The 12,466-nt window shown below is 33.4% G+C and overlaps 1 protein-coding gene and 2 non-coding genes across 4 annotated transcripts; 1 reads left to right on the forward strand and 2 right to left on the reverse strand.

Moving 5' to 3' along the window:
- Positions 1 to 47: 47 nt before the first annotated feature.
- LOC123721991 lies at positions 48 to 166 on the reverse strand. The gene has a single exon (XR_006756370.1). It is a non-coding gene; the product is annotated as a 5S ribosomal RNA (ribosomal RNA).
- Positions 167 to 1,693: 1,527 nt separating this feature from the next.
- On the reverse strand, positions 1,694 to 7,691 carry LOC106715434. 2 transcript variants are annotated; one of them, XM_014508722.2, is made up of 3 exons: positions 7,119 to 7,691; positions 4,116 to 4,314; positions 1,694 to 2,427 (listed from the first exon to the last, which is right to left on the reverse strand). In XM_014508722.2, exons 1-3 carry the CDS (start codon positions 7,303 to 7,305, stop codon positions 2,280 to 2,282), a joined length of 534 nt encoding a protein of 177 aa, XP_014364208.1. In that variant the 5' UTR covers positions 7,306 to 7,691; the 3' UTR covers positions 1,694 to 2,279. The 2 variants fall into 2 exon arrangements, with proteins under 2 accessions (XP_014364208.1, XP_014364209.2); XM_014508723.2 differs by lacking the exon at positions 7,119 to 7,691 and adding an exon at positions 5,414 to 5,698.
- Positions 7,692 to 11,680: 3,989 nt separating this feature from the next.
- Trnam-cau lies at positions 11,681 to 11,752 on the forward strand. Its single transcript has one exon. It is a non-coding gene; the product is annotated as a tRNA-Met (tRNA).
- The last annotated feature ends 714 nt before the right edge of the window (positions 11,753 to 12,466 follow it).

The raw sequence follows: 12,466 nt of genomic DNA on the forward strand, positions 1-12,466 counted from the left end.
ACTGCATTATTTCAAATCTGTCAAATTAAAAAAAAAAACTAACAAAAAGCCAACATCACACGGTGTTCCCAGGCGGTCACCCATCCAAGTACTGACCGCGCCCGACGTTGCTTAACTTCGGTGATCGGACGAGAATCGGTGTATTCAACGTGGTATGGACGTTGGCGACAATTTTTTTTTATTTTAGGGTGAGAATTTACAATCAAAAATACCTTGTTTACAAAAATATACAAAACTGTAACATTACTATAACATTAAATTTTGTAACCTAAAATAAAAAAGTTTCATTAGTATAGCTTCTGTGTCATTTCACTTTATAAATGCACGCCCTCTATATTAAAAACTAATATCACGCATTCTTTGCTATGCGTTACTTGAATTTTTAAGTATTATATGGGCCGTATGATAGATGGCGCTTGTTAGTCCGTCAGTCATTCGTCGTCGTTATTTTGCTGGGTACTGAAGTAAACTATATCGTACTGTGCGAATTGATATTTTCAAGAGGGCGGTAATCATAACATCATAACTTAATTTTAGACCAATAAGGATTCTTCACCATGTATGCATAGATAAAACTAAATTATAAAAGCTCATGAGCGCTAGCGGTCCTCTGTCAATGTCAAAAAATGTCACACGCTTTTTAAATAAAAAAAAACATTTGAAATTTTGAAAACTATGACGAAATTAAATGTTTTATAATGGAAACTTTACGGTTAGACAATTCAGTGCTGTTTCAAAATGTGATTAAACAAGTAGATAAGATTTCGAAGCTAATGTGGTAGAACCGAGGCAAAGTAAAACAAATTCTCATACAACATACATACAATACATACCACAAAATTAACAGTGGTAGACGCCAGCAACAACAACATCAGTTGCACGAATTGGCCGGCTCGCCCGGTGAAATACCACGACCACACAGAAGACAGGCGTGAAGTGGAAGCAATTCCGCATCTCGTCTGATGAGTGTGGTACCGGAGGCCTAATTTTAGTCCTCTTTCCCTTCCCACCCTTTTCTTATAAGGAAAGGATGGGGCGGGGAGCTGGATTTGATGGAGGAGGAGATGCATAGGAAAGTTAAATATTCTCTTTTTGTGTCTCCTCCTTCGTCGATTTAGGGTGGGCAACGCATCTGCGATTGCGAATGTCTATGGGCAGCGGTCGCTTCGCCATTTCGGCGAATTCATGCTGCCGCTTGCTCGTTTGCCACCTTGTAATATATAAAATAATAATACAACTATTTAAGTATAATTTATTTATAAAAACTACTAATAAACTATTAAAATAACCACCGATAAAACACAATTTGAAGGAATGAAAATACATATTTACGAAAATTCATCACATTGGCATTTAATTGGAAGAATTCACAGTTTCTTTTTAATTAAAATAAAAGTATTTTAACGTTATTATTTTGTAGACATACAAATATAGCACCATGTTCGGTTTTCTTTGGAAATTGTAAAAAATAATAAGTTTTTTATTAACAACATTCAAAACGTCTGTACATTAGAAAAATATCCAAATAACTAACATCATCTCATTCAAGACAGAAATAAAAATAATAACAAGATATGTTACTAACAAGTGATGTTAAACACGTTTATTCAGTTTTCTATTACATTTTTATATTACTTAGTGGTAACTAAAGAAATCACTGCATCTTGATGTGGTTCATTATTTTAAAATTATATAAAATCTTATTTCTAAAATTATCCTTGAATATTAATTTACAATGTCACAATCCACACACCTAATAAGAACTTAAACTATTTTTTTTTATAATTATTCGTCACGGTTGCATTGAAATGGTTCTTGAAAATGATTACGCTGATAAACCAACCAATGACCAGTAAAAATTGTTTAAGATTATTACATATTACAAGAAGGATATTTCGGATATCACCAATCGATAAGAAAATGATCCTCTTCTATCCATTCCGAGAATTCAGTTCATTTCGTATTCCTTATGATTAAGCTTTAGTGGAAATGAACCGAAATGTAATGAGATAATCACAAAAACGAAGCGAAAATGTAATGCAAACATTGCTTTACTGGTTTTGGCTGAATAAATAAAGCTGTAAGCCTAGCTACATCATGGTTCGCTAGAACGAACCATACCCTCCATGGGTTCTCTTGTGTAATCATTTTCCACACATTAAAATACATTGCCGCAAAAGCAGTAGAAGCTTTCGCATCGGTTTTTACATTCGCGGCAATGTACTAGTTTTTATATTTTTTATTTAACCATTTCAATACAATTGGTTATATTATTAAAGCTATGACTCAATAGATGCCAGTAGTGTTTCATCGCACGGCCTCCGCTTTCCTAGCTGGTGGCAGAGGTGTGGGGATCCCACTATATCTCCAAGGAACACGCTTAGTAAAAACAACTCCTTCGCTTGGTCCTGTGACTGACGGTACTGTCTGGAAATACAAACGAAACAAACGTCAACAATGCCGAAAAATTTATTTATTTAAAAAATTATAAGAATTTTAAACACGCATCAAAAGCGGAAATGTTATCTGTCTCACACTCATTGAAAAAAATAGGGAGAACAATATGTTTTTGTACGTGAGTTCAAGCAGTGAAATTAGGCACGGTACGTAAAACATACGGCAAGGCATACATTAAAAGAGATTGCATTACCGAGACAAATGTTTATTATTTCGCAAAAACTTCATGTCTAGTGTATTTCATAAAAAATATTTAAGTGTTGCCAATAATTGCGAATAAAACATTGAAATACAATCTTTATTGTAAAGGGAATAATGAACATTTTAGCTTATATTACGTATACACCATATGATCAGTGAAAGTCTGGGACATTATGCAACCGGCTTGCCTCGGATACAACGCAGTGCAATACTAACCTAGTGAATGCAATGAACATAAGGTTATAGACCTCAAACCACAATTAGATGAAGAAGGCAGAGATGATTTAGACATTATTTGATAGGATCATTTCCTAGTACATTCTCTCTTTAATAATATTCAAACGTAGGTATGAATATTATGGTATTGACTGATATATGATCCATCTGTTTTTACTGCCAAACGTCATTTGTTTTCTTAAAGAGAATGTGAGGAGAAAACATGTTTTTGGACAAGTGTTCCGTCAGTGAAAACTGTCTCACGACACAATCAATACAGTGTAATTTTAAAAAATATATAAGTTATAAACGAAGAGCATGCTTTAATCAAAAGAAGTGAAAAATATGCAATTATAAAATCCAAAAGCTTACATCTCTATCTTAAGGTTGCTGTACACGGACAGCTTCGAGCAATCGGTTTGCTGCTGGCAGTGTTTTTAGCGGGCTGCGGCAGTAAACGTACCGTTCACCAAACGTCAATCTTTCAACGTTGTCATTTGTTTGAAGCAGCCCGTGTATATTGGTCGTTAGCGTGAGTGTTTATTATGGAGTTGTGTTCGTGACTGGTCAGCACACTGACCCTTCCGATTGCGTCTGCGAGCGTTACATCGACGACCCACTTGCGGTCAGTCTACGCAGCGTTTACGCAACGTCACCGCTCGCTGGCCTAAATTCATCTCACGTTTTGCCATTGAAATTCTAAATTTGAATTTGAATTATTGAAAAAAGAAACTCCGTTACGCCATGTCAAGGTCGACGATGTACGAAATGAGGCTTTTGCACTTTGTCAGTACTGCAATGTGGATATGAAACCTTGTTTCTTAGACCTCTATTGGAGATTTAGAATCTGTTGTTTCATTATTTACTTTCAACAACAACCCTTTACAACCCTTACCACCATGTTGGTGAGATGGTTTGGAAAGATGATAAAATATTTATATAAACCATAATGTTCCTTTTTTTTATTGTAAAATACTGTAATAATAAGAATTAAACTACTAACTACTACGATTATTATATTCTGATCTATTCTTCTATTCTAACCGGTGTGCTAGAATTGCACCAAATGGAAATCCGTAATTTCTACCTATCTTTCTGTTTACGTAACACCTAAATCGATAATCACAATATCTCTTTCAATATTATAAAAAGTTAAGGGACACAAATATTTTTTTGCAACCTAGAAACCATTTAATTTAAAGACACAAACACATCGTCGCTGGAAACTTGTACAAACTTACTTGAACACATCAGCCCAGTTGAGCTGCTGTCTTGGCTGCACTCTTGCATTGGCGGCATAATGCGAGCACACCCTTTCGAATACGCAGGCCTTGGCTCCGAACTCTGCTACGATGTACTTCTCCACCTCCCGAGCGTCTAGCGACTCCATACTCTGATCCGTGTAGATAAGTTCCCGGCGAGCACGTGATCTGTATGTCGCTGGAAATGTATTTCATGTGTTTAGTATGACAATAATTATCTTGAACGTTTTTTTACAGGACAGCACACGAGCAGTGGGAACACCGAGGTGATCATAAACGCCTATAGACATCCGCAACACTAGGCGAACTGCAGATGCGTGGCTGAAATCAAATTTATTATTATTTACTCTCCTCTTGAAGTGTAGTCCTAAAAAACTTACGTAACAAATTTCCGTAGATATGTTTCGTGTGTTCGTATTGGAGAAGGAAAGGGGTGATCTTAAATTAAAAACATTCGCAACTGCCTGCCTTATCCTAGTACTACTAACCCTATTATAAGAAATAATTTTGAAATTATTAAAAAAAATTGAAGATCAATGATGATTTGAGATTTATATCATTGAATTCTTAACATCGCAGAAATACTTTTTGAATAAGTATTGCAGTTATCGATGTACAAATATTTCATTACAATGTACGCGAGCTGGTATTTTGTGATGGATATGAAGTGCAATAAATCTATTTGTAGTCATGATTTATTTAACCCGATCCATTTATATATTTATAGTTCATGGTAGCAAAAGTTTTATAATACGCTCACGCTGATATCCATCATGTTATTACTAATACTGCTATCCATTTTCTCAACATATTGCACATATTAACTACCACTAATAGTGGCCTGAAGTATTAAGTTTTAATTTATTTATTATTTTAACTGTAAATATTGTATTACTTGATTGACATTTTTACACTGTATTATAAATAAATCATTTTGTTTTATTAAAATATCTTTATGCACTTATTCGCATAAATTTTAATCGTATCAAATTACATTTTTATCTGTGAGCACAATTTACTTAAAAAGTGGTACAAAAATTTCAACTCACAGATTTAATACAATGATAAATTCTGATAATTGATTAGAAAATAACATAAAATATTATAATTTAAAATAACAAATTTGAAAAAGAAAATAGGTTTCTTTTCTTGAACGTTAGATACCAGAGCTAAGATAGCTCAGGTAAAACAGGAATTTATTATAAAAATATGAAGCTATTCTAAAGATATTTACGATGAAATTTATTTGCAAATACAAAATAAATTCTAAAACTCACCTGGACTTAAAGAATACGCAAGTTTCTTCAAAAAATTAGTAAACCTTACACTACCCACTATAGCCGGAAAACCTACCAATTGTACCGGTAATTCGAAATCAGTTTGCTGACAGAAACTAAGACAATTTAATAATAATAAAGACACTAATAAAATAACGCTGAACACACGACCGGACTCCATATCTTACAAAGTTACATTGACAATAGATTAAAACAATGTATGGACTAGTAACTGAACTGTTTCACAACACGACACCAACCATTGTTACTTGTGAATATTCAATTGATATAACTTTTCTAAGAATTACATAACACAATTAATTTTAAATAATATATTTTTTTATTTCGCCACAGTAAAAATATTTTGACGTTTGTACTGTAAACTGACAAAGCTTGTACTGTTTATTTTAAGGCACCTTCTCAGTCGAGTATTCGATACACTTTCGTTAGCCAAAGTCTTATGTCATTGCGTAAAGTAAGGAAGTGACAGTAAAGTAGCGTACTATCTGGGGCAATAGTTCTTAACTTATTAAATACTAACTGTCGCTCGTGACTCTGTTGTCGTGGAATTAAAAGAAAAACTAAGTAACCTGAGGGTTCTTCCAGACTACGGTCTATTTATATGTCAAATTTTATCGAGATCTGTCTAGATATTCCAGAGATACGTAATAGCATCCATCCATCCATCTATCCATCTAAACTTTCGCATATATAATATTCGTAAGATTTAGTATTGATTTTTTTGCGCAAGCTAATACGCCTATTGACATGCACTACACCTGAAGAAACAAAATTGTTTTTCAAATACTTTACTTTATTTCACTCCTTAAGTTTTTTTTGACATTACCTGAATATCCTTTGGGAACAAACATTTTTGCTATATGCTAGTCTCTCATCCTTTCAAATACAGAACAATAATAATAGTCAAAAAGGCAGAGTTAAATCCAAAACAAGGCTTATGTGGTGCTTAACGACGTGGGCAACTGCTAATCAAGGAACTAGGAAGTTAGTAAAAACTAGAAAGAATTACAGGTGATTTTATTACATATTTTGTCTTACAGGTGATTCTCCAGTGGAAACCAACTGATCCTGACTGCTGATGTTTCTGCTAACAAAATGTTTTAAATGCTACCACTGGTAGCGGCACAGAGTATCGAAGTAGGTCATGCGGTCATCAAAGTTACAAGTAATATTACTTTGGTTACATAATTACAGATCATCTCGACCGATGCAAACTCATCCAATAAAACTTAATATTTTTGCAAATACTTTACAAATTGATTTTATTTACAAAAGCGGGCTTTTGTCATTTTATGGAAATTGAAATTTGATTTTTTTTTTAATTGTAAAACAATAAAATACTTAAAGCAAATTTATTTTTGCAAAATTTTGATTTATTTTAATTTATTTTCAAAATTAAGTAAAAATTTGTAATTTGTTTAATTAAAAATTTAACCATTATTCATATCCGTTTCATTTGTTTTTCAAAACAATCGTTATAAAGTAAATTAAATAGCAAATAATTTTATAACCTTCGTTGCATTTTAAACACAATTATTTTCAAGGCAAACATGAGCGCAGATTGTAGAAAGAAGTTAAACAAACCTTATTTTTTATTCATAATTTAGTAAAATAGAAATATATTTATTATCAGATATTTAATTAAATTTAAAATTAATTAGTAAATTCTTCTTTAAATATTTACCTGGACTTAATGCATACGAAAGTTTCTTGATAAAGTTAGTCACCCGCACCGCCATTATAATGAATGGAAACCCAACTAATTGCACAGGCAATTCAAATGGTGTTTGTTCACTAGAACTTTCTAGAACACAGTGCAACACCAGAAAGGTAACACACGTCCACACATAGAATACCTTAATTAGTTCCATAATTGTTGTTCAACTGTCTTTTTCCTAATTCGTAAGTATGAAAATGTCCTACTCTATTTTTAAACACAACGGCCTTAGTTGATCGCTTAATTAATACTGACCATGCCCAACAAGCGTAGCCCCAGTTGGAGGGTTTCGTAATGATAAGCTTGTATTAATGATTCAGAACGAATATAATTCGGTTACAAGCCGATGACTACTCAAGCATGCACCTTCAATGATTCTCTAACGACATTTTAATGATACTGAATAAATATCATTAAAATTATAGGCATAACTATGCAATCATTAAGTGCAAATTTCAACACACTTTTTGATACCGTAAGTAGGACGTTCAAGGTCACAGAAAACAAAAGTGAATAGACAAACGCAAGCGATACGACGCGTAACAACAACGTCATTAAGATAACTGACTGCGTCTGCAGTTACGAAGCTCACCCCGCCATACTTTATCTATTAGGAAAGATACTCTTGAAATTACCTAACCGAGAACTATCGAAACGATAAATATTCCTACTATAAATATTCTCATGTATTTAGCATTGTAACCCGCCTTAGTTTCCCTTGTATTCAAAACGTAACGCCTAAATTACTAATAGACATTTTAAATTTACTCAGAATATTTAAAAGTATTATTTAACCATACGCAAATGCTTAAGATAGAAGAAGATCGGAGAAAGTATGAATGGGTTGTATGAAAGAGGATATGCGTAAGATGAGAGTGAATTAGTTATGAAGACTGATAGAGATGTATGGAGGAGTAGTATAAGTTCCGACCGAAATAGAGAAAAGGACTGGTTGATGATAATGATAGAGAATGTTATGTTACGAAGAAAAAATTATAGAAACCAGTTATATATGAAGCCAAGCAAGGTAGGCAGAGAGCATAGCTTTATTTAGGACACATATTGACACATTTTATTTGCTTTTTCTCTATGCTGAGTGAATAATTATGTATCCAACCTCTTTGGCAAACAAAGAGTTTGCGTTCTGCCAAAGTGGTGGCATACTGGCCATCAAGACCTTTGGTTTTTTGTATAAGAAAAAATAGGTAAAAGAAAAGAAACGCGGGAAGTGTTAACAACGTGGTGGAGGATATTAGAGGTTAAAGCATTTTTGGCTGCCGTGCTGGTATTTTCAATTAATACACTTTATCAAGCGAGTCGATTGCAAAATTACATTAAAAACTTTACCCATATGAAGGTCATCATTTCTAATAAAAAATATATCCACGGATATGATATTAAAGAATTCTTGTATGAGAAACATTGCTCGATAAAAAACCTTCAAAAGTAGAACGGGTTTCAATATACGACAAACTAACGTATACTAAAATTTCTGTTACTTTTACCGTGAGTTTCCATTGTGGGAATACTTGTAACTAGCGTTGCCAGGCGTCCGGATAAAGCCGGGCATAGGTAGGCTTTTTGATTGCGTGTCCGGCCAAAATAAACGGTTTTCCGGCTTTTGTTCGGCTTTTTACATTTCCCAAACGAGAGTGTACCTATTAATACTGAGACAAAATCCTAAATAATATAGTGTTAGGACTGTTGAGGGTAGTCTCACAAAAGGTTTTATAAGTAAGCGTGCACTGCTGCTCGAGGCAGTCTCTTTCCATCCGTCATTGCGGAACGTCTGACAATTTTGTTTATTTATGTTCGGTTTGAGTTTATACTACAGCGAGGATTATTATAAAGTAGAGTTAAATTCATTATTTCGCTGTTAGTTTAATTCTTTTAAAATACTTTTGCATCGAATATCTTATAAGGGTATCCGACCTTTCTACCCAAATGTCTGGTCAAACTGGCTGGTCTCTCCGGGTTTGGCGACCTGGCAACCCTACTTGTAACAAAAGATATTGTTATCTTTCTTATTCTGCTTGATAAAACTCAGTTATCTTAGTAGGTTCAGATCATATCAATCCATGCGAAAAGAGTTATATTTCTTATATTTTAATCTTATAGCCATGGCAGCCTTCGCCTCCCTTCCGGCGGTGATTGTATGCGCAGGTGCGGCGCGGGTCTTGGCCGCTACGAGTCGCCCCTCTGCGTGTACTGCGAGTTGCGTGGCTTCCAGCGCACGCGCACGAACTCCTCTTGATGCGTCCTCGCTAGTGCATTATAATAGGGTTGACTAATTGTTAGTTTTTATACATTTCAATTTTTAATTTATTGTTAATCCAATGTTACTTTTTCCTTTTTTCTCTTTTTATTTGTAGTAGTGGTAATTAAAATTTCAGAAACTGTCGATTTCAATTTCCATAATATATTATTTTGTACACTGATTAAGATGAAATAAGCACTATATTATAAGGGAAGCTTAAAGCAATGTAATTGTGAAAACCGCGTCCAAATCGGTTAAGCCGTTTATAAGTTTTGCGCGCACAAACTCACAGACATCTCGACAAACAGAAAAAAAAATTAAAAAATTCTTTTTTCTTTTCCATTGATAAAGACACTGTAATAATTTATTTCATATATTTTCCAAGTACAGACATCAGTACATACATCTAGTTACAGTGCTATATGCATGTCATATGAGTTAGTATTTGACATAAATCGTTGCGGCGGAGTAGACAACCCGCCGCAACGGTTTATGCCGTGCGACTGAAGCAAATTGCTCCGCGCCGTGAACAGGAGACTGGAGGTGGGGGCGAGTTTGCGCAGAACGGCGTGAATCTCACTGAAATTTGGCATAGATGAAGAACAAAGTGTGGCAGAACATATGGGCTACTAATTAAATTTTTAAATTCCGCGTGGATTGAGTCGCGGGTGACACCTACTTAGATTATAAATTAAAGTTGTTATTAGAAAAAGTTCTCGGAATCATTTTCCTATTAGTTTGTATGTTATTATTACACATAAATCTACTGGCTATTTATACGAACATTTGCATAAATATTTTTTATGAATTTGCATAAATATTTATTATGAAATTTTGATAATTGTCAAAAAAATTGTAAAATCACGTTTAATATATAAATGGGAATGTTTAGATAGATGGATGGATGTTTGTTTGAAGATATCTCCGGAACGACTCATCTTAATGAGATTTGACACACATGTAAAACATAGTTTGGAAGAACACATAGGATACTTATGAAGCTTTTTATTTAACTCCTTGCGTCGGAGTCGTGCGAGACAACTCTTATCTTTATAAAACGAAAGATGACGCAGTTAAGTGACGAAATATATACCTACATTAGGCCCGCAGTATTTTACCATGCAAGTAGTAAGGAAACTTATTGCTTTGGCTTGGATTTTGCACAACCGTTACTCCATCTGTGAGGTTTCGATTGCCGAATCACCGTTCAAATATTGCTGTCTCAATTTGTTTGGAGATAATTATTAAGATGACAATTTTGTACGTGTATTTCAGCAGTTATGGATCATCGATCGACTATTAAACTTTTTACAGTGTGTAAACAACTTATTTACATCACAAGTTGAGCGTTCGGGATAACACACGTATGATGTAAGAAAAGAGTTCAACAGGCGCAAAAAGCGTATCGCATTTCAGATGCTACCGAAGTGCACTCGCGTTGTCAATGCAAAAAATAAATGCATTAAGTATATAAAAAAAAAAGAAAAAAACATTTTTACATATTGACACAATATTCAGAGAAAGTATTTTATATTATATGCAATTGTACATCCTAAATCGGCCCCGGGTATGGGACTAACATATTCTAAACATATTCGGTACGAAAAAGTTAAATTATTTTTGTAAAAGTATCGCAACGTTTACTACAATTTTTACCTAATATCGATTATAAATTGTTACAGAAGCTAAATAGAAAATAATATAATTGAAAGTCTTTGGTTTGTATTTGTAATTTAATTATCGTTTTTAATTTAAGAAATAAAAAATAACGATTTAAAAGCTTTTATTGGTTTTAAAATTTAAAAACAAACTTTAATTATTTTTAATCATTTTGTTGTTGAGTGTACTTAGTTACGTGAATCGTCATAATACGTGGCGTAACACTTTAGCATAGTTATTGGGTCGTTCGTCACACATTGTGAACACTCGCGGATACTGTTTTATAAACATCTAATAAGAATGACTCTATCTTATACTTGTTATAACATCCTTGCGAATTTTGTATTGAAGAATTAATTGATACATTATTCTTTATTAATTAAAGACAAAGAAACATCCTAAGCATAATACTTGTATTATTTCTAGCATGTTATCAATACTGGAGAAATAAGGTCGCCTAGAAAGACGCCTGCTAATTTTTGTGCTATTTTTAAGATTTTACATTCTCAAAGGATCCTTATTACCTTCATATCTATATTATGTGCAGGTAATCTAATAATTTGAATTCCGTCTATTTCTATATACATATGTTTTTTTTTAAATTAAACGCAACAGCAGAGTGGCGCAGTGGAAGCGTGCTGGGCCCATAACCCAGAGGTCCGTGGATCGAAACCACGCTCTGCTATAACAAACTACAATACTTTTTTATTTATTCTCAATAGTTTGTTGGAATATCGCAAAATTGCTTGCATATAATTACGTCAAAAAATTTATATGAATAAAACTTTTTTAATAATTGAAACGTGAGTATGTATTTCCAATTTTTTTGTCATTTAATAAAAAAAAAAACGATCGTAATTTGGTTATTTTTAATATTTATTCTATCTATGTCATTTTTACGTACTGTAGTCCACATATTTTACGTTCAGTTAGTCAATGCGGCAATGCTACTTCCGGATGTGAAGCCACACAAACTACCTTTATAGATAAGAGATCCTGCTCCTACTAAGGTATCTTTTGCTTAAAGATTTTTGTACAGAATTTTACGTAGCAAAAATTTTATTTTACTTTACTAAGTATCCATTACTAAAACTTTTTGTTTGTTTGTTTTATTTGTTTTATTATAGAAATTACCTTAAAAGTATATATATATGCTTTTTGTCAGGAAGTAATAACCTTAACCTAATTATAGTAAAACCTTGGACAATCGTTATAATTAGAAAAAAACGGTGAAGTGCAAGTCGGACTTGAGCACCGAGTGTTCCGTACGAACCTGTAGGTGTTTAAGTAAAAATTACGGTTTTCGCATTTTATAAAGGAATTATCTGTGCTATAAGAGGTTGCTTCGTACCAAATTTTAAGGTTGTGCGTTCACGGGAACCACCCCGTAGGTTTCAAT

This window comes from Papilio machaon, chromosome 18, assembly GCF_912999745.1.
Source record: "Papilio machaon chromosome 18, ilPapMach1.1, whole genome shotgun sequence".
In the NCBI taxonomy this organism is placed as follows: Eukaryota; Metazoa; Arthropoda; class Insecta; order Lepidoptera; family Papilionidae; genus Papilio; species Papilio machaon.